At 35.7% G+C, this 23,952-nt stretch overlaps 1 protein-coding gene across 1 annotated transcript in view; it reads right to left on the minus strand.

Annotated features, from left to right (window-relative positions):
- Positions 1-23,952, minus strand: part of LOC127503864 (rho GTPase-activating protein 24-like) — a 125,006-nt gene that overhangs the window by 64,079 nt on the left and 36,975 nt on the right. The window contains exon 3 of the mRNA XM_051878036.1: positions 17,843-17,930. Coding sequence (XP_051733996.1) covers positions 17,843-17,930 — 88 coding nt within the window. The remainder of the gene's footprint in view (positions 1-17,842; positions 17,931-23,952) is intronic.

The following is a 23,952-nucleotide window of genomic DNA, read 5'->3' on the forward strand; positions in this document are numbered from 1 at the left end:
ATTATGCAAAAAATATTCAACAGCAGAATGCTGTGATTGACCAAACAGCATCAACTATTTCTTAGAACTTCATAATAAAAAACAAATAAATGATATATAATGAATGTGTGATGGGTTCTGATACAAACAAATCAATTATTTACAAAAATCTCCAAAATCAAATGTGGAAATCTCCATCAATTTTCCATCAAATTTCCATCCCTCCAAAAGACCAAACCTGTCATTTTGGCCTTCAGGGGCAAAGTCATGCAGTAGCTAACACAAGTCTGTATGCTAATGAATTTAGGAGAATAGAAAAAACAGTTTACCATGTGTTTTAAAGTAACACTGAACTTAAGTTAAGCAGAAAAAAATTTAACATCCTCGTTAACACTCGCGCCACCGGCCTCGCGCCGTTCCCTCATGGCTCTCGCCCGCCCTGCTCGTCACACACTGGCTTATAGCAAAAAAATTACAGATAATGAGTCATAACCGATATAGGGCTGAAATATTGTGCACCCATAGTTTTTCAATGCAATATCTTGCCCCAATAATGTCTACTGTAAGTGCATTATATATAGGGAAAGGGATCGGCAAAGGACCCCGAGCCGGGAATCGAACTCGGGTCGCGAGATGCAGTTGCTCTATATGTCGGAGCGCTGCTACGAGGCTATCACCTCCAACAGTGCATTATATTTGGGGGTTCAAGCACGTAGCGCTAGAACCCTATTGTAATTGTTAGGATTTTCGCACAATTAACGCACATTTTGGATTCAACTAAATTTTCAGATGTTTTGGATTTTTGGAAAAACCTACTTTTGCGAACTAGTTCGAACTAGTCCTTTTCGCCCGATCGGAACCAAACCAGTGCAGAAAGATTCTCTGGAGTCTGATTGTCAATAATTATCAAAAAAAAGTCAATATTTCTATTGATGTTTGTGACGGGACGCAAACCAAAACATTCGAATTAGGCATGGCCACTTGTACTAAAACGGCTATAGCTCTTGAACGGAATAAGATAACTTCACCAAACTTGGTACACCTATATGTGGGCTCGGTCTGTGGTCGTGGTGGCTGGCCACTTGGTGGCGCTATAAAATGGGGAAAAAAAACAACAACAAAAACGGCTATAGCTATGCAGTAGTCAGTCCGATTGCCTTGAAAACTAGCATGCAATGTCTTTGTCCAAGGTGCCGCGATGGTCTATGAGGACATTCGCCTATCTTGAAAAACTCGGCCACCGTTGGCCAATGAATTTTGAGCACCTGTTAGACAAGGTTAACGGAGGCCTTAAGATCGGTATCCCCATTCTGAACAACTTTACCTCTAGGATTACAGCTGTCAATCAAATTGTTTGCTAAAAATCTTTAAAAACCATACATTCCCTTAGTAAATTGCCTGTAATGGCTGTAAAAGGTCTTTTCCATCTATGATCTATGGTTCCAAGCTTGCAAAATTAAAAACATAATACCTTTTTACGCATGCGCTTAAACCCCGTTAATTGCTGCTTGACTAACTAGCTTAACTAACCCGAACCAACCTACGCACTGACATCTGAATTTTTATGATTTGATTCGCATGAAAAAGTAAGATTTTTAGAAAAAACAAAGCAAAGCATGAAGTTCCGCCACTAAACATAACCCTCAACGGGGTGTAAGTAGATTGTACAAAAATGTATGAATGAGGTCGTAAAACAAATCGCTCGAACAAATTCGCTATCAATCAGCCAAAAAAGAAACTGCCGCGAGAATGGTGGATTTAACTTATCCGTAATTTTTTTTCCAATCAGTGTTAATACCAAACTATAATTAAAATCTAATCCAGAGTTTATTTATAAGTTTCTAACTGATTTAACGCCCTTTTGTGTGTGTTTATACACCCTCCAAATATCCCGAAAAAAAAAAGAATGTTTGCCTACAGGGGAAACCACATGCACGACTCTAATTCCACATCCTCTGCACATGTTTCGGCATGAGGCCCACATGCAAAACCATCACACAAAACCAAACATCTACGTCATGGTGCACTCGCTCCATCTGGAGAGGCAGATAATGATGCCATCCATATGAATAGGACACTCTCTGACTGAACAACTACTCAAACAGCCTCGCAGAAAACAACAATCCTTTCAGAACACGCTGGAGGGGATCTCATTTATACGTTCCTCTGTCAGCTCCAATAACAGCTCCATGCTTTTGTGCTGGATGGAGCAGCTTAATTCCATGCATTAACTGTGGCATTATTCTCAGGTTTTCAAAAGCTGATTCATGATTTTGCAAGGAAGCTTTTTATTCTTGAACACAAGTAAAAACTTGAGTAAGTAATGACAGAATTTTCATTTCATCAACTGTTTGGTTTCAATCTGCCACCTTTCAGGTATCAGCACAGCTCTTTAACCACCATGTCATCTGCTATATTTACAAAACAGAAGGATCATATGATGCATTTCCCAGAAACCTCGGCTACAGTATGTCTCACCGTTAAAAGTCTAGAAAATCTAAACAGTCATGCCACATGTCAAACCTACACAACCTCTCCACAAAGTTCAACCCGCATAGAGTCAGTCTGGCTCCCATGTAAGAGTCATACTAAACAATCATGACCCTGTATAATTACTCATGGGAAAAAATAACGTTTTAAAATTATTAACGCTTTTAATGCACCCGTCCCGCCCCAGACTAACGTAGTTCATCTTATATTTCATAAAGCCACTGCAAAAATGTTGTACATCTGAGAGCAACACACAGCAGTGTTTCCTTTCTAAATGAACGCACATTTTGAGTGAATATATATTTACAAAGACAAAATGGGAACTAAAATGCTCTTTAATTTTTCATCTAAAATCACTTGCTCCTAAATGTTTTATTTTAGGAACCAATGGTTCCCAAGTCATTTTTAGTGTGACGCCCAGTAGCATATATCTCTATACAAAGCAGACAGGAGAAAAGGTCAGCTTGTTTCACGCCCAGAATGAACTCCTTCACGCAATCTTTAGCTGGCCACACACACCTGGACACAGGCCAGTCTGCACAGTCAGAACAATAGACATCTTTGTTCCGTCTTCTTCCATATCGCAAGTTCCCTCGCCCTTTCTCTTCAGGACAGATTTAGCTTTCGAGAATTTGTTTGTCCGATGTTCATGCCGGTTCTCTTTGGGGTCCTTCATAGTTTTGGCCATTGCAATGCTTCTACTTTCCATCTGTTTGGAATAGACGGGAATGTCACAAAAGACCAGAAACATTCTCTGGGACAGCTGTGAAATATCCAGAAGGTCATCTTTTTCTCATCAAATAAAGCTATTGAGAATATCAACGATGAAATATCTTCCTCATAGTTTCTGCATAGTACTCAGTTGAATCGTTAAAATGGATTGTTCAATTGTTTCCAAGGCTGTAAACATGTTTTGGACATTAGAGGCTGAAAAGAGACTGAAAGTACCTGAATAAACCACACTGTAAAAAACCCAACTTGAAAAAAGTTTAAATGACTGGTTTTGTTGAGTTGGTTCAGCAAAAAGTCCATGAAAAAGTCAGCACAACTACGTTTAATTCATGTAGTCACCCTAACCCAAGATTTTTTCTTTATAAACTTAAAAATATGAGTTCTGTGAACAACGCTTTGCAAGTTCATCCAAAAAACATTCTGCCAACTTATTAATTTGAGTTAAGTCAATCTCATTTAGGAACTGCCCTCCTATATAGTGAAAAGCAAATGCTAATTGCTAATATCAGTCAAAAAGACTGATATGTTTAAAAAAAATAATGCTTATATTTTAAAGCTTCTTTATTGGCAAATATGGTTCCATCAAGAACCTTTAACATACATGGAGCCTTTTCAGTTCTTTAAACTGGAAAACAGTTCTTTAGATTTTTAAAATGTTCTTCACACTAAGAAAAAAATGGTTCTTTTAAGAACTGTGCGCTAAAAGGTTCTTTGGGGAACCAAAATGGTTCTTCTATTGCATCACTGCAAAGAGTGTAAGAAATTTTTATATGGATGTCAGAGAAGATAAATTTGTGTGTGTGTGTGTGTGTGTTTAATGCAAACATGCAAAACCCTTTGGTCGCCTGTATGTGGAAATTGTTCTGACTGCAGCCCATGAGGGATCGCTTTTATTTCTTATCTAGGCACAATTTGTTATATAAACACATTTGAGACACATCTTTTCATTTGTCTTCCTAATCTTTAAACCATTTCTTCTAGCATGTGTCATGCAAGATGTAACGTCTTTGCATACTGAAAAGCACAATGGGATTTGTACAACTCGGAGTTGTTACATCTCTACACAAGGTTCAAAATAAAAGGAATAGTTCACAGAAAATAAAAAATTCTGTTATTATTTATTCAACTTAATGTCATTCTAAACCTGTATGACTTTTTTCTTCAGTGGAACACAAAAGGTAAAATGAGCTTTGAGAACTGAATTGAGAAACAGCACAATATATGCTATAGACCTTAGTCAGGATAGTGCCATATTTAATTTTTGACATGAATGAAAACGAGGATGTGAGAGATAGAATAACAGTGCATTCAGTGGATTGTACTGTGGTTTATGAACATACCAACTGTTCAGCTGACAAAACGTATTTTCAAAAAAAAAAAAACTTTCAATAGACAAACTACATGTAACAGTTTTAAACAGTGTGAGTTGTGAATCATGTGATCTACAGTATGACTTTTATTCAGTGCGCACCATTGTAAAGACTGTAATCCTCATTTTCCTTCATGTTAAATTCAAAATGGCATCTAACCTTACTGAGGTCTATTTTCCAAATCTTCAGTAGCAATAAAATAGCTTTGTGTGAGAAAGATCACGGTTTTAGGTAAGAACAAGTTTTGAAAGAGTTTTAGACAAAATTCAAAATGGCAAAAAAACAGTCTGTGGAAAGCCTTCAGTTCACAAACCCTAAATACGGTTTGTGGCCGTATATTTTGTAAACTTTTTCATTTCGCCCACCATTGGCATAAAAGGGTGATATAAAGTTAATATTTTGGATCCTATCTGTATACTGCAAGCTCACTGCTGAAAATATGTGCCATAAGAGAGAGATGCTTGGCTACAGAATCCTCTAGATGTGGCTCTGATTGTTTTTCCTCATGCCATCTGTGAAATACAAATTTCACACTAAGGTTTTACAGTGGCAGAACAGATGGAAAATTAACACTCTGTCTTGGTTGTGCCAGGTTAGAGGGTACAACTAAAGTTTTCTTCAAACAAAAAACATCTAGAATGATGTCAATATTAGATGATAGCTAAAATAAAATAATTATTTTATTAACTCATGCCATATTAAACTATCATGTCCCATACTGTGTTGACAGCAGCAGCTGAAGGTCTTTCTGTTAATTGAGCTGCATGTCATCAGCTGTTGCCATAGAGATGGTACAACTGGAGGTCAAAGGCAGTGACCCTAAGCTGTCACGACATGCTCTTCCTGCCCCTGTGAAAGGAAAACCTCACTGCGTGAGGCCTGTGTGCAGTGTGACAGGTGCACAAAGAAAAACCGGCACACATCCAAAAATAATTAATCAGAAAAAATAATGAAAATATAGTACAGACGCGTTTTTAGCCATAGAGATGTCATTCTCTTCTTTTTTTAATGATTTTTTAAAAAATGATCCAATGCAAACATCCAAGGATGTTTCAAACTGAATGTTAAATCTATTATGGAAAAACCTTGCATTATTAAAAAGTCTCTGATTAAACATTTTGGCTGGAAAAGTGTGTCTTTTTAAAGCTGATTGTAATGGTTTATGACTGCATTCTGAGCATATTTCATGTTTATATGCTTATAAGTTTTTCTTTAACAAATGTTCAAAATAAAACCATTATCTACTCAAAGACGTATAAGCACATACGTGTATTATGTTGGTAAATATAAAAAAAGTGCAATATGACATTTAAATATTTTATTAAATTAAAACATTTAAATTTTAATTTATCCAAGAATTACACTGTAAGAAAAAATCCGGAAAAGTACATTGGGTCCTCAAAAACGACAGAAAAATGTCAGCTATGTCCCGCTCCCTCTGTCTGCTGACCTTTCACCTTGTCTATGATAATATATGTACAGCCTGTGGCGACATGCCTATGACTATCAAATTTCTTAAAGTATGCAAGATATGCAAGGAGGGGTCCTAGTGACACTGGATGATAACACAGTAGACGCACATCTATAGTACTTTCTTTCTCACCTGCCCACGTCAAAGAATTAAGTTACTGCTAAGAGGATTTGACGGATGGCGGATTAAGGATGAACGTTGTGAGTGGGGAAAAACCCACATATATAATAATAATAATAATAATAATAATAATAAAAATAAAATATATAATAAGTCCATAATACACTGAGACAAAACTCACATGTATCTGTATGATTCATTATATTAACTTATATTTGATGATGATGTGTCAAAATGTAGTTAAAGTTAATAGATTTGTTTTAACTTTGTATTAAACATACAGAAGATCTACCTATTTAACTATAGAGTGCAACAGAGCATGCACACTTTTTCAGAGGTGTTGGTTCTGGAAGCATTTTTCCCATTCATTTCCATTGGGATTTTTAAAAAGTCTTCATTAAAGCATTTTAAGCCATGAACCAAACCAACCAGCTACAAGGTGAATCATAACATTACAATGTTTGATTTGAAGCAAAAAAGTATTTGAAAATCAGACAAAAATACAAAGGTACAAGTAGTTAACAGGTATAGTGATGAGAAAAACTACAATCCCATGAAGCATTGCGAACAGCATAACTGAATTAAAAACAATGGAACTTAAGAATTTTTAGAGCGTAATGAGATCATTCGCAGTGCTTTATCTGAGTGGGCGGAGCTAATGAGACCTTTTGGCGCGTTTTGCTTGTTCCAACTCTCTGATTGGTGGAATTTTCTGTACCACATCATGGGTAATGTAGTTTTTCACCACAAATTTTGCTGTTAAACATGATTATTTTAAAACTAAGTTGAAATAATGCAGGCTATTGGCTTCAACAGAAGCAAATACCATCGATTAACAACCTCGTACCTCACAGCAAGGTTGTCTTTAAAGGTTTATAAGTTATTGTTAAAAATCAATTTCCCTATGGAGAAAATGAATGGAGTTTTTTGCCTGATGCACTTTATTGTTCAGCTTCAACACTTTGATAACCAATCACAATTCAGCATACAGAATTTGAATATTCTATCAATGTCAGTCAATGAGAGATTATAAATTTAATCTTAGAAACATTTAAAAGGCAAAAACACATCTTAAACGGGAAAGTCTAAACTAGTTTAAAGTGGTTTCCATGCCTGGCCAGCTGAAAAGTGCTCAAAAACCCTCTTAAACCAGACTAGCAAATGAGCTCTGGTCTTTTTTTTTTCTTTTTTTTTGTATGCTTGGCATCAACCAACCAAATTAATCAAATTAATCTTCAAATTAATTTGTATTAATAACTAGTAGAAGTTAAAGCAGTTACAATTGAACAATGTACCTGGATTTAAACCAGTGTTGCAGACTGAAATCTGAGTCTGACACAAACAAGCATTAGTCTAACTGGGCCTGTTTGTGATTCTCGCTACATTAGGACCATCCTGGCAGGGAGTCGAAGCTAAATGTGAAATAAATTGCCATGCAAATTACCAGCGATCAAGTCAAAGAATAACGTCTGAACAGTTGACGGTAAACGAGAGGACACGACTCGTTCTCCACTGTGAAGACACACAGGCAGCAGCAAGAGCGTAAATAAACAGCAAAGCAGAGCAGCCACGACCTTCAGACAGAAGCCCCTGGACTCCTCAGTCACCTTCGGACCCCCTGATGAGAGCCGTCCAGTTAAAACACTGATTAACTGCTGCTGGAGTTCTGTACGGGTTCATGTCATCAGAGAGCCAGAGAGAATCAGACCCTTTGTGGAAAAACAGAGCAACTTCAAAGACAAATAATGTTTTGTTTAATATTTTATAATAACGTTCATTAATCATAATATTATCATCTCAGTAAGTAATGCTAAATTAGTTGAACTAAAATGTCCATCAAATATTGATCTATTAAGAATGATACAGTCTTTTGTTTTTATTACATTACACGCGTGACCTTTCCAACGTGATTATAATGTGTGGCACATCGCAGAGCAATGCAAGATGAGCATTTGTGGTTAAAATATAATAATATATATATATATATATATATATATATATATATATATATATATATATATATATTTATATTAAAACAATTTATTTTATTTTTTTTTGAAAATGGCAGATCGTTTCGCTAGGTAAGACCCTTATTCCTCAGCTGGGATCATGTAGAGCTCTTTGAAGCTGCACTGAAACTGCAATTTGGACCTTCAACCCATTGAACCCTGTTGAAGTCCACTATATGGAGAAAAATCCTGGAATATTTTCCTCAAAAAACGTGATTTCTTTTCGACTGAAGAAAGAAAGACATAATGGATGACATGGGGGAGAGTAAATTATCAGGAAATTTCAATTCTGAAGTGAACTAATCCTTTAATTTGCATGTTGCTATTTTTTTTTATTTGTTGGGAGAGGTAAATACTGTATTAACTTCTTCTTTGTTTCCTAGATCTATTTGGCTGTCTGAGTCACTATGGCTGTACAGAAAGGACCCAGAGTCCTGTGGTTGCAGTAGCTTTTTGACCCTGACTTTGACATTCATCTTCAGAATGAGATTACAGCTCTCGTAAATCTCAAGGGTTCACAACCTCCGTGTTTTATACTGCACACTGTTTTTTAGAAGTCACCTGGTCTTGCCAGTGCATGTCATGGAGTTGTTATGCGCTGTAATTAAGTCATTCTAAATGTGAGAATAATAGTTCGCCGCAGGAGATTCAACGATCACTCCATTACGCTCCTATTTATGTAGGTCAAAAAGAAAGAAACACAGACAGAAAGAAACAACTAAGCAACGGAATAAATGAACAAAGTAACAAATGAATGAATTAACTGAACAATGAACAAGTAAATGAATGAATGGAGGAACAAAGGAAGGCATGAATTGACAAAAAAGAACAAACAAATGAGAAAGAAAGAACGAACTGAAAAAAATGGAGGACTGAACGAACCAACAAATAAACAACCGAACAAACAATTGAAAGAAAGAGAAAAAGAAAGAAAGGACTGACAAAAATGGAGGACTGAACAAATTAATAAGCGAACAAACAATTAAAAGAAAGAAAGAAAGAACTGAAAAAATGGAGGACTGAACGAACCAACAAATAAACAACCGATCAAACAATTGAAAGAAAGAGAAAAAGAAAGAAAGAAAGAAAGAACTGAAAAATGGAGGACTGAACGAACCAACAAATAAACAACCGAACAAACAATTGAAAGAAAGAGAAAAAGAAAGAAACAACTGACAAAAATGGAGGACTGAACAAATTAATATGCAAACAAACAATTGAAAGAAAGAAAGAAAGAACTGAAAAAATGGAGGACTGAACGAACCAACAAATAAACAACCAAACAAACAATTGAAAGAAAGAGAAAAAGAAAGAAAGAACTGACAAAAATGGAGGACTGAACAAACAAATTAACAAGTGAACAAACAATTAAAAGAAAGAAATATGGAAAGAGAGAAAGAATGAAAAAAAGAAATATGGAGAGAGAGAAAGAAAGAAAGAAAGAAAGAAAGAAAGAAAGAAAGAAAGAAAGAAAGAAAGAAATGGAGGACTGAACGAACCAACAAATAAATAACCGAACAAACAATTGAAAGAAAGAGAAAAGAAAGAAAGGACTGACAAAAATGGAGGACTGAACAAATTAATAAGCGAACAAACAATTAAAAGAAAGAAAGAAAGAAAGAACTGGCAAAAAATGGATTGAACGAACCAACAAATGAACTGAACAAACAATTGAAAGAAGAAAGAAAGAAAGAAAGAAAGAAAGAAAGAAAGAAAGAAAGAATGAAGGAATTTACAAAAAAAGGGAGGACTGAACGAACCAACAAATAAACAACCGAACAAAGAATTGAAAGAAAGAGAAAAGAAAGAAAGGACTGATAAAAATGGAGGACTGAACAAATTAATAAGCGAACAAACAATTAAAAGAAAGAAAGAAAGAAAGAAAGAACTGGCAAAAAATGGATTGAACGAACCAACAAATGAACTGAACAAACAATTGAAAGAAAGAAAGAAAGAAAGAAAGAAAGAAAGAAAGAAAGAATGAAGGAATTTCCAAAAAAAGGGAGGACTGAACGAACCAACAAATAAACAACCGAACAAACAATTGAAAGAAAGAAAGAAAGAAAGAAAGAAAGAAAGAAAGAAAGAAAGAAACAGTTGACAAAAATGGAGGACTGAACAAACAAACTAACAAGCGAACAAACAATTAAAAGAAAGAAAGAAAGAAAGAAAGAAAGAAAGAACTGACAAAAATGGAGGACTGAACAAACAAATTAACAAGCGAACAAACAATTAAAAGAAAGAAAGAAAGAAAGAAAGAACGAACTGACTGAAATGGAGGCCTGAACAAACAAATTAAGAAGCGAACAAACAATTGAAAGAAAGAAAGCAAGGAAGAAAGAAAAGAAAGAAAGAAATTACAAAAAAGGAGGACTGAACGAACCAACAAATAAACAACTGAACAAATGAAAGAAAGAGAAAAAGAAAGAAAGAACTGACAAAAATGGAGGACTGAACAAACCAACAAATGAACAAGCAAACAAATGAAATAGCGAAAGAAAGAAAGAGCAAAAGAAAAAGTGAAAGAAAAAGAGCAAAAGAAAGAGTAAAAGAAAACAAAAGAAAGAGCAAAAGAAAGAAAGAAAGAATTTCTTTTGTTGTTTGTCAGTCTCAGTGGATGATTCTGCAGGTGTTCTCTGAAAGCACACAGTTTCAGTTCCTCATCTGCAGGTTTCTGCCCCTTGAACTCTGACTGACTCCCACTCATATCTGTGAAACAAAAACTCTCTCTTTCATGACCTTCATGACAGAACACAAGCCACTAGATACAAACTATTCCAGAGCTATTCCTGCAGAAAAAGAAGCACAAACGCTCTTCAGCGCACTTCAGTTTACAGGTTTTCAGCATTAGCTTGACTTTTTCCTCAGTTCCTCATTATTATCCCGATTCACTGGATGTCAGTGAGTTATAAATAAATTAGAAGTTGATAAATAAAGGATCAGTGAGTAAACAGTGGTCCGGATGGGCAAATGATTAAAGATTATGAGGCAGGAGCCATTTTCTGTCTGGTTTGGAGTTATGAAACAACACTGTCAGTTTAATGTTTGTTTTCATTTGCTTTTCCAGAAAAATCTGTGTGAAATTTGTCATGCTGTGGTATGATCATCATGCATTGCGAAACCAGGTCTGATATTTCGTTCTGGTGTTCACTGGGCCGGTGAAGTAATTATTCACATTATTATGACAGTAGATTTGTCTGAATGATAGAGAAACATATTATGAGCTGTTGGACTGCAGCAACAGATGGAGCAAATTTGAACCCCACATATTAATACTTTCAAGAAAAAAGGTTTTAATTAAAATCCAATTTTGCCATCATTCTCTCCTTGGTCTGAAATCCAAAGCAACAGGCCTGTGAAATTGGAAAGGAATCCTAATACTACACTGTGGAAGCTTCGAAATTAACATTTTGACCTGACTGACAGATAATGTCATTTATGTTGATAAGCGCTGCTGTATCACTCCAAAATGAATCCAAGAATGTGTGCTGATTCTGTATGTGAATCAATGAGTCTCAAGCTCATGTGAAATTATTTCGCTTATCCCAAAAGCCATGGTACTACACAATGGTACAAAAACATTTTATCTCTTCTAGTTACATAGTTACCAGGTGGCGACAGGTGATTGTCTTTATGAGAGTCAGTCAACCGATTTGTTCAAAAACGCTAATTTATGAGTGAGTCACTGAATCATTTTCTGAACCGATTCATTCAAAAACACTAATTCTGCGTCTGAAATCACACACTGTATAGTAGGTACTACATTTGGTTTTAAACTTAAGTTTGAAAGAAAGTATGTTCTATATGGTATGAATGTGTGTAGTATCAATTAAATTCAGACGTACTACATCCGTCATGTGACCTATGACGTCAGTCGCGACGCTTCACCACCATTCACAAATCCTTTCCCGTGGCCTCATGGGATAGTAAAGTGTGCATCAAATGCGCACTTTAGAATCTCAGTAGGTACATTTCGCCTGTACTTGGACATACTACTCTGTTGACGTGCTGTTTTTCGCATACTAAACAGTAGAAAAGTATTCGATATCGGATGCAGCATAATTCGTTCAAGAACAAAAGAGGTATTTTCATGAGTGAGTCATTGAATCATTTAGCAAATTCGTTCAAAACACTGATTCATTCAACAAAGAAGCGAGTGACCATCTTTGAGTGAGTCATTAAATCGTTCACTGAAATGATTCAATCAAAATTGGTGATTAATTTAGGAACAGTTGCTTGGAGATGCGAGTTATTTCTGTTAGCACAGCACAAAAATAGTCTTTAGTATAATAGTCAAAAGTATTACGATATTGTGGGTAAAATGTACGTTTCTCAATATTAACTTGTTTATTGATCTTTTGTATACAAAACAATATCACTTATCAGCCTATTAAGACATAAAATATTCAGAACAACATTGCTCTTGCTCATGTGATAATGCCTAAATATTTATCGGCAGATATTTATTATAGATGCTCTGTCCATTTTTATATTTTATATTAATCTTGCTGTCATTTACTGCTAACTGAAAGGAATAGCGCTAAAGATTATGACAAATGTTTAAAGGGGACCTATAATGCCCCTTTTACAAGATGTAATATAAGTCTCTGGTGTCCCCAGAATGGATCTGTGAAGTTTTAGCTCAAAATACCCCACAGATCGCTTGTCAAATTTGCCCCTATTTGGATTTCAGCAAAAACACAGCATTTTTGTGTGTGTTTCTTTAAATGCAAATGAGATTCTGCTCCCGGGCGCTTTCCAGAAGAGGGCGGAGCTTTAACAGCTTGTGCTTCGGTTTCTCAACAACAACAAAGCTGGAGAATCTCACGCAGCCAAAATGACGATTGTCAGTAACGGTGTTCAGCCTTATGTTGTTCAAATCGGAGTCGGACACTGATGGAGAGACTCAGGAAGAAGTTACAACTTTTAGAATGCATCTGGACGTTTCTGAATGGTTAGTGGATAAATGTATGTAGTTGCTGTGGAGCTGATTCAACTCATCGACTAGCATGTGCCGTCATGTTAATCTTTTGTGCAAATCCAGTGTTGAATTGACCCTCGTTTGTGAAGCAGTCCAGCGTAAAATGACGGCATAGTAACAACACTCTACTACAACAACTCTTCCTCTTCTCTAAAGTTCTCGGAGGCAGGGTTTATGTAAAATTAGGGGTTCGTGATGTCACTAACCCGGGAAGAAGCTCATTGTAGTCCCTAAAAAGCATTTTCTGTAAAAGAAAATTTCCCTTTGCATTGAACTTTGAGCGTCGTAACTTTGCAGATGTTGTTTATGCTCAAACAGCAACATTACACACTAACTAAAGTTAAAAAAGTGAAATCATAATCAACGACCCCTTTAAGCATAACAACACTGATTTGACTTTGACAAAATCTATTGGCTTTAGTTTTAAGTGTCTTTTATTTTTATAGACGAAATAGTACGGATTCTTGCTTTTGCCCATAATTTTAATATCACTGCATCCCTAACAAAAAACATGCACAATTATCCAGCTGTTAAAAAGGTTATAAGTCCAAATTACATGATAAAAAAAACAAATTAATAGACGGCAAGAGAACTGAATTGAAATTCAGTCCATGTTATCCCCACACAAAACACTCCCATCTGTATTTATGAAAGACGAGAGGAAATTAAATGCACTTTTAACAACCCTCTTTTATGAACTGAGCTTTACAACATTACTTCCAAAAAGCCTTTTTCAAGGACAAGTGATTTCATGGCCTATGCAGCAAAAAACCATGCTTAAAATATTCCAAAATACTGCTGAGATGAACAATGGAATAAACGGGATAAAGATGATAAAACGCTACTGTATGGAAAAGTGCACGTAAGCATGGAATCACTCCTAAACGCCTTCATCTAAGACTGACACGCCGAACAATGGCTCGGGTTTTTCACAGTCCGCTGGCAGGACAGTTGGAGACGTGCTGCGTTTCCAAAGAGCTGAAAACATGCTATAAATCTCTGTTTCTGCTGTTTTCTGGCACAGTGCACACACTCTCACGGCTCTCTGCTGGGGATACACAGGACAGGATGGATTTCTACATGCAGGCCAAAGAAGCCTGTAATACCTGGAGCTATCCGTTAGCATTTCCATTTATCTCAACTGCAGTAGCCCAGCTGGCGCGTGGGATTGCGATGATATTGGTGAAAGATACAACGTGGCATTTACCTCCTTCACTAATAAGAAGAACGTGATGACAGGGTCAGTAGCAAGTGATGTGTCATATTAATCTACTCCGCAAAAAGGCCTTATTCACGTAAATGCCACAGTGTCACTGTAGATTAAGGTCCAAGGCTCTGCAATGCTTCTCAAAGTACAATTACAAAGACCTAAAACTAACTTTTGGCCTTCTACAAGGTCACAAGTCTGCGAAACAAAGACACAGTGTGCTCACGTGCTTCATCAAACAAAGATGACAACAGACACGGTTCATTCCAGTGCAGAAGGTGAACGTCACGGTAGAAATCAGATGTCTAGAAGCAATGTAAAAACATGCTAAATGCTCCTCTATTTCATCACTAAGGGCCCTATTTTAACGTTATAAGGGCATAGTCTAAAGCGCATGCCACAAGTGCACTTAGGGCGTGTCCGAATCCACTTTTGCTAGTTTAATGACAGGAAAAATGGTTGGCGCATGGTCTAAAAGCGGAAAAACTGAACGCTTCTCTAGCAAGGGTGGTCTGCTCACGCGCTTTAACCTCGCGCACGAGCAGACCATCTACGGGACAAGCCAGATTCCACCAAAGCATTTTTATCTTTATGCACACAATAATAATCTTTTACATTGTAATCCTTTTATTTTTATTATTTGGCATGTTTGTGTGCTGCTGCGCATCCCTGTGTGTGTAATAAGCAGAGTGTACACGCGTAGTGCACCCGCCTATAGGCGCATATTACTAACACGCTCTTTAAATTACAAAAAAATATTGCGCCATTGACTTTAGACCAGGTTTCAGTTGGTCAATGGTGCAGCTTTTTTAGTTGCCTCAAAATAGCAACACGCCAACAGTGCACCTGAACACACCTCGTTTTCAGACCAGCACGCCCTTGGGTGCACAAATGGGCGCAAATGCATTTGCTATTTAAACAACGTGGCGCAGGACGTGAAAATGATAACTGCATCGGGCTGAAACTAGCAAAAAACACTTGCATCGCACCTGCCGCCGCATTGCGCCAGGTGTATGATAGGGCCCTTAGACTTAAAGTCACCACGAAATCAAAATTTACTTCTTGTAATTCTTTTTAATTCTTGTTTTTTTTTTTAATGGAATATTGCAGTATTTGTTATAAATGATTTATCCATGCACATCATTATTTATATTTTATTTTATTTCATGTTCCCTTGTAGTCTGCCAAATCCTATTAATCTGTAAAAATTATAATGTAAAAACCTGTTACTTGGTTAAATTAACCATATTTGGTGAACAATTTTAAATATTTTAGCGTGTAAAATGTGTAAATTAGTGTACTCAAATATTAAGAACAATAAAAATGTATGAGTACAAAAAATCTTAAACTTTGAGTTTCTTAACTTAAAAAAATTCTCATTCAACTTGTTTGAGTTCTGACAACTTAGGGTTTACAGTGAAGTAAATAATTCATTTGTTTTCCAAGAACTTTAATGTTAATTGCTATCAAAACATATAAGTTAGCAAGTTAGGAGCAATTAACATGCATGAGTACTACAAACCCAAAACTTGATTGTTCTACTTACTTAAAATTGGGAACATCATAACTCAAAAAATTGATGTAACTGATTACCTCAAATTTTTTGAGTTAGCCCAACTTATTCAGGTTTACAATGAACCTGTGCACAATCTATGAATATGCAAGTTTTTGGCCATGTTTTATAGACAACTTAGGACACTTAGGATGAAAAAAGATGAAAAAGCACATTTTGGTAGTGCAAGTAGCTTGGTATGTTATCACTTAATGAAATAAACAGTTATTCATTGTAAAATATAAAGGCACCATATGCAATCCTAATACCTAAAACTAGTGTTGTAGTACTCAAGACCGGTCTTGGTCTCGAGACCGGTCTTAAGACCATTTTTTGAAGGTCTTGGTCTTGTCTTGGTCTCAGCCGCATTTGGTCTTGGTCTTGTCTTGATCTCAGACTAAAAGGACTCGGGATTTTATTTCAAGACCAGTCAAGACCACAACTGTGGGGATATCGCTAAATTGTCGTTGCATTAATTGTCTTTGTTAAAATCATTAATTTGACTGGATGTAAAACCTCCTGCTTCAAATGCAATCAATAACTTATTTCTAATTACATTTATTTTGTTACTGTTGTGCCGGGTCAGAAATCAACAAGGGATTGTGTCAAAAATGTCACCAAAATTAATACAAATGCCCACAAAATTCAAGATATGATTGCCAAAAAGTACTTGTATAAGATCTTGAAATTTATATTATAACATATGATATAATTAAACAATATCACAAGAAAGAGGGCTGTTTTCACAAATAAAAGCACAATTGCAAACCTGATATTCATTTTTTTTATAAATGTTGTTTTTTACAACATTATTTATGCATTTGTAATTGTACCAATTCAGATTCAACTTCTGTTGCACCTCTGCAGTGTAAAGATGAATTTTGTTGTTAGTGATTCCAAATGATTGGACACAGCTCTATATAGTGTCTTATTATTCTAATTGTAATTATTGATTAAAAATAAGACATTTCTCAGGCAGTAAATGTGGATCTTTCTGATAAATTTGAGGAGTGCTAGTGTAGTCTTGACTCTGTCTCGACTTGCCTTGGTCTTGGTCTTGTCTTGGTCTCAACCCCCCAAAGTCTTGGTCTTGTCTTGGTCTCGACACACACTGGTATTGGTCTTGACGTGGTCTCGGTTTAGGTGGTCTGGACTACAACACTACCTAAAACATTTTCATTGCATTTAATAGTATACATACTGTATATATGCATGCTTCAGCAGACTGATTCAAACCAGTAACTTCTGAGTTTGTAAGTGCTGTTGAATGTGCGTGTTATCACATTTCCAGCTATTAGAAAGCAGATTTCTGTTTAAGTAATTTATTTACATTCAAACTCAGGTGTGTATGTTATCAGAGCGTTCCCCAGAACTCAACAGGAAGCATCGCTGCAGTACTGTTGCTCCTCAAGCACTCATCTGTCCTCAGTGATACATCATCGACCGCACGAAAGGGACATCTGTGTTTTATCTGAACCCTTTCCAAACACAACCAGAGCCCGAAGAGAGAAAGACGAGTGTGATCTGTAAACTAATTACAGCAGGTGCCAGATCCAGTATCATTCATCACTAAACTGCATTGGGCAAAAAAAACTAATAACCCCTAAACTTTTATAAAGACGGATCTATTAGCTATCTGTCTAGAAGATTTATAAAATAACATTGTTAGCAAATACAAAAGACTGTTCAACAGAAATGGCACAGACTTCCTATGATTTGTTGTATGTGTCTGCAGCAGGATTCAGCTGTGTTTGTCAGCGAGGTGCCCAGTGTTGATCTGTTCTCATTATCTCTGATGAATGTCTTTGAAGACCTCTTCTCAGCGAATGAGGTCATTGGGGTCCCATCATGAAAGCTAAAGGAAGTCTGTATTGCAACAGACATGGTAAAAAAAAAAAAGAAAAAGAAAAAAAGAAACAGTTTCTCCTTACCTGGGATGACTTCAAATAGGAACTTTCCGCTTTCCTCCCCATTGCTGGGATGTTCGGTGACTCTGTTGCCAGGTAGGAAAATGGTGCCCTAGAGGAGCCAAAAAGCCAAAAAAAAAAAAATAGTCAGACACAAACTGCTGAGGAAAGCAAGACATACAAGAAAAATAAATCACAGTAAGGAAAAGGCTCAGATGCATTGGAGAATAGAATTGTTGGACTTAAAAAAAATGTGAAAATGTGAAAAATTCCTTTCTTGAGACTTACTTTTCAATTATACATTTTGATTTAGATTTTGATTAAGTTTGATTTAATATACAGAATTAAAAACTAATAAGATAAAAAATACATTTTTTAAAAAACTTAATATATTTTATATAAAATACATAAAATAAATAAATATGTAATCGCTGTTGAAAATTCAGCTTTTCCATTACATTAATAAATTACATTTTAAAATATATTCAAATTGAAAAAAAAATGCTAGTAAAAAAAAATTAAATAAATGCAGCCTTGATGCATAAGAGACTTCTTTCAAAAACATAAAAAAACCCACAATTATTCCAAATGTAATATTTAATATAATAGAATAATAATGATTATATATATATATATATATATATATATATATATATATATATATATATAAAATCCATTATTAAATATATATTAAATTAAAAATGTAAATAAAAAAACTTTTATTTTATAAAAGTGAAACATTACTATATAGTAATGTTTCACTTTTTTATGAAATAAAAATATTTTTATTTATATTTCTAATTTAATATATATTTAATAATGGATTATATATATATATATATATATATATATATATATATATATATATATATATATATATGCACACGCAAATATATTTTGTTAAAAGCTAACATTAAATTTAATAATTTAATATATATAATAATAACATATATATATTTTTTTATCTATATATATATATATATATATATATATATATATATATATATATATATATATATATATATATATATATATACGCACACACACATAAATATATTTTGTTAAAAGCTAACATTAAGTCCAGATGTGCCCAGAGTGAAAGGCAAAGGGATGAGAAGTTTCCGTGCTGGAAACCATCTCATCATCTGGGCATTAGTTGGAGCCAGAAGCCAGAAATCAGCAGTACTGCCAGTTCAGAGGTTACAGATGGATCTCTTGGGGGTCTGTATGACAGAGCGCAGGCGGCATTAGAGTCGACAAAGCTCTTGTTATTAAGCAGAAATCGGATCCTAAGCAGCACTGCGACTGCTGTGGCATTATAGATCAGTGTTTGACACGCTGGATGAACTGGTGCTTTAAATAGACCTAACATCAGTGCACTACACGGGCCATATTACCACCACCAGAGGACTAGTAAAGCAGCCTGATTTCCCCATTGCTCTCATGTGTCTGTCTCTTTATCCTACTGGCATCACGCCCTCCCTCTAGCAATGTTTTCTTCTCTATTGGTTTGTATTTCACTGTTTGTCATTTTCTTTCTAATGTGCACAGAATGCACATTTTTCTGTATGCATAGAGTACCTTGATCATCCACGATACTATATTTCAACATGTGCAGTACTTGTAGTCAAATGTATTTTAAGAAGGGATTTCATACAGCATATGGGGATCTACGGTATATACAAAAAATGGACATGATTATTATTTTGTACCCTAAATAACCATCTAAACGCCTAAAGGGAATTTCCCACCATTTTACCGCCAGGTGTTACTTCATCCTTCTATTTAAATTACAGAATCAAGATACAAATGATTGACAGTCACACATGGTCAGACGGCACAATGAACGCCATTAACACAACACATGTTGAGCAATGTTTTCATATAGATCTTTATAGTAGCATTACAGTACGCACTAGCACACTGGGGTTATTTACGGTATGCAGGGTAACAACTGCAGAGGTCTAAAGTAGTCACCTTTGAGAGAGAGTATTTCATATCTGTGCTACAGTGGGGCTTAAAAAGGCACGTTTTCATTGGGAGAGAGAGAGAAAACATAGCTCAGTTACATCCTTATCAAATATCAGTGCATATGTTTAGTATCCAGTATCTCGACATGCCTGGAAACACTGAGAACATTTAGGATGCAGAGATTTAAGAGGGACACTTAACATAGCGGCTGATACATTATTCAAATCTCTGCACTACAGCTTCGGTTACAAAAAGCAAAAGCAAGATTAAAGACATTTATAATGTTTTAAAAGATTTATATGTCCAATAAATGCTGTTCTTTTGACTTTTCTATTAAAAGAATCCCGAAAAAAGTCTCTCAATATTAGGCAGCACAACTGTTTTCAACATTATCATAATAAGAAATGTTTGTTGAGCAGCAAATCAGCATATTAGAATTATTCCTGAAGGATCATGTGACACTGAAGACTGGAGTAATGATGCTGAAAATTCAGCTTTGTTCATCACAGGAATAAATTACATTTTAAAATATGCTCAAAAAGTTGTAATAATATTTAAAAATATTACTGTTTTTACTGTATTTTTTGATCAAACACACGCAGCCTTGGTAAGCAAAAGAGACTTCTTTCAAAAAACCCAAATTTTGAATGGTAGTGTATGTCTAAATAGTATAATATTTATATGTTCAGATTCCTGACTGTAAATATGAGCGTTATAGTGAGGTCTGCATTAATAACGAGTCAGCAAGTATTTGGGTTTTCAAAAAGAAATCATAAACATGCAGCAGTGTCCATAAATGTCACAAGCCAGTTGTCTTTTTCTAGACTTCATGGAGTCTTTAAACCATTAGGATCGGTTTACTATGATACAAGACTCAGTAAACAAGACCTTATAAAAATACTTGGTCTAGATTGTAGGGTTCCAGGATGTAAGTGCTGCCTGTCATAGTAATACGAGTGAAATAAGTAAAAGCAGCCACATATGACGATCATTACACAATGACCTCTTTCCCCCGGGGTTTTAAAGTCTCTCTGCATGTGGTGCAGTGACTTGCTTCTGTTAAAACATCATAAACCTTTACGAGATCTGAAAGCGGGATCCTGCTGACAGTACATTCCTGATGAAGTTGAACTCGAACTTCTTAAGCGGTGGAAACTCTACCTGCCGGCCCCATGAGGAACATTGATAGAGCTCATGAAGATAGCACAAATTTCAACCCACAATGAGGCAGGTCACCAGTTTGATGTGGGCAGCGGTTCCTGTTTTAGAACTGGAGGCTTGAGGGTGGGTTGCTAAAGACATGGGCCTTTCAATTATAAGGCATTTTTGTTGCCCCTAGAGGGCTTCCATGTGGAAAACATGGACAGACACAACATCAAAAGGCCGGGAACAAAACCCCAGCCCATTCCAGAGCAGTGGAACCATTCATCTCCTTGTCACACTTCCTTGCTTACTATACACTAAGAGACGTGAAAGAATTAATATTTGCTTTGGTGAACAACAACAATGATCATGATGTATATATACTGTATATATATATATATATATATATATATATATAGTGGAGTACATCATGGGATTACGCATGCAAGCCAACTTTCATATAAAAGCTACATTTTCACTGTACTATTCTGGGGAACGTTTCCCGAAAGCATAGTTAGCAAACTATGGTCATAAGTCCCATTGAACTCTATTGGTAACGACGGAACTTGCAACCATAGTTCGCTTTGGGAAACGCACCCCTGATCTACATTTGGCCAAAAATAACTTATTTTGTTTAAATAAGCAGTTTATTTTTATATTTATAGCAGTTTACAGTAGATTTTTGTTTACCACAGTAAGAACGCATTGAACTAGAGACCTGCGCGGGATGGATTTTTCAGTCCTGCGCCCGCCCGCTCCCGCAGGATTCTGTCATAATGTGATTTTCCCCCCACTTTCAATTCTTTTCCTTCAATGAAAGGTTAGATTTTTGCTAATTTTATGAATTAAAGATCAAAAGGATAAACAATGCAAACTTATTTTTACAGTCATCTTTGATCATATTTACCAAGGGTGGCAATAATTCTGACCACCACTGTGTATATATATATATATATAATGTTTTAATATATTTATATACATTATTTTAATAATAATAATGTTTTAATATATTTATATACATTATTTATATACATTATTTAATAAATAATAATAAAAAATATTTTAAAAGAATAAATAAATGATTAAATACATTAAATTAATCAGAATACACCGCTACTTTTGAATGGGCATCAATGGAAAGACTTTTTTTTTTGCCCACAGAATGATGTAGTTACAAATCCTACTAGTCAAACCTTGACCCCTTGGATTCCCATGGTCATTGCTTTGGGACAGCAGTTCATCTCCCAGCAAGGTGTTGCACCTTGCTGACCTCTGGAGACCTGGCTGTTTTATTACGTCCTCATTAACTCCTCAAGCCAGACCACAACGGTTCATACTTTGACACAACCAACCAGAAATATACTGCAAAGACAGATCAAAGAGACTACCACGGGCCTTCTGGGTGATCTGGACAGCACAGGAATGGAAACTGTGGGAAGAGGAAATGAGACGTCGGGTCCATTGCCCCAGAAAGCTGTGCTACGCTGAGCTGAGGCAGAGGTTAGCTTAATACCATCTCAGGAATTTCCCTTCCCGCTTGAGAAAAAAAATAAAAATAAAGAAAAAAAATTTGTTATGTCACTAGTGTTTATCTTTAATCAGATTTCAGTCCCCATGTTGCCAAAACGAAGTTAGCTTCACAGAAACTTGCATTACAAAGAGCCAGCGGGTATGTGGGAATCCCCCATAGAGAGACAAAAATCCAGTTCCAGATCGGATCAGAAGAGCTGCTCTATTTGTTTATCAACCAGCGGAGATTGATGGTGGAGGACCAAAGGGAACAGGAGGAAATAAAGCAAGCTACAATCCAGTACTTAGGCCCGAAGTCCTAAACGGTCCCATGGAATTAATTAAGGGAAAGCCATTTGCTGTGGAATGGTCCCATTAGGTGCACATTTGAACATTTAACCTTGACTTTTCCTCAGAGGGTTGCCCTCACGTCTTGTTCATTAGTGGCCCCTGTTTGTCCTGCAGCACTTTTTCACACTTAGAAGCCTCATTCACTCTGCTTTCTTTCTTTCTGCTTTTTAATATGCAGTCTTTTGCCTGCAGCGAGTACGAGTGCAACAAATGTGCCAGTATACAGGTGAAATCAGCTGTTTACAAGACATCCATGGACTGAGAATGATTTAGCCTGAAATTATGCTTGTCTTTTTTTTATTAATACAGATGCTTTTTGCCTCTAATATATTTGCATGTAATATACTCCTATATGTGTACTCCTTAATGTTTATAACAACAGCAATCTAACATTTAAAACATTTAAAGTAGCGTTATATTACACGAGTAGTGTTCGTCCATCCATCTGTCAGTGCTCCTCAAGCATGTTTTTCTGCCGATGCAGACCAAACTCTGTACTAAAAGCACCACTGCACTGCTACAGATTCTACAGCGATATCTGTATAGTTGATTACAGAACGAATGACTCAGTGAGCCCGTTCTTTTAAGTGAATCAGAAACATACAGCGCAGTGTAGTACAATCCCAAACCACATGGTTCTTATGAGCCAGCTCTTTTTCAGTGAATCAAAAACATACAGCGCAACAGTGTAGTATGATTCTCTGAACTAATTGCTCTTATGAACCAGCTCTTTTTAGTGAATCAAAAACATACAGCGCAACAGTGTAATATGATTCTGAATAAATAACTCTTATGAACCGGCTCTTTTTAGTGAATCAAAAACATACATTGCAACAGTAGCATGATCCTGAATTAATTACTCTTATAAACTGACTCTTTTTAGTGAATCAAAAACATACAGACAACAGTGTAGTATGATTCTGAACAAATGACTCTTATGAATCGTCTCTTTTTAGTGAATCAAAAACATACAGCACAACAGTGTAGTATGATTCTGAACAAATTACTCTTATGAACCGGCTCTTTTTAGTGAATCAAAAACATACAGCACAATAGTGTAATATGATTCTGAACAAATTACTCTTATGAACCAGCTCTTTTTAGTGAATCAAAAACATACATTGCAACAGTAGTATAATCCTGAATTAATTACTCTTATG

The sequence above is a fragment of the Ctenopharyngodon idella genome, chromosome 21 (genome assembly GCF_019924925.1).
Source record: "Ctenopharyngodon idella isolate HZGC_01 chromosome 21, HZGC01, whole genome shotgun sequence".
In the NCBI taxonomy this organism is placed as follows: Eukaryota; Metazoa; Chordata; class Actinopteri; order Cypriniformes; family Xenocyprididae; genus Ctenopharyngodon; species Ctenopharyngodon idella.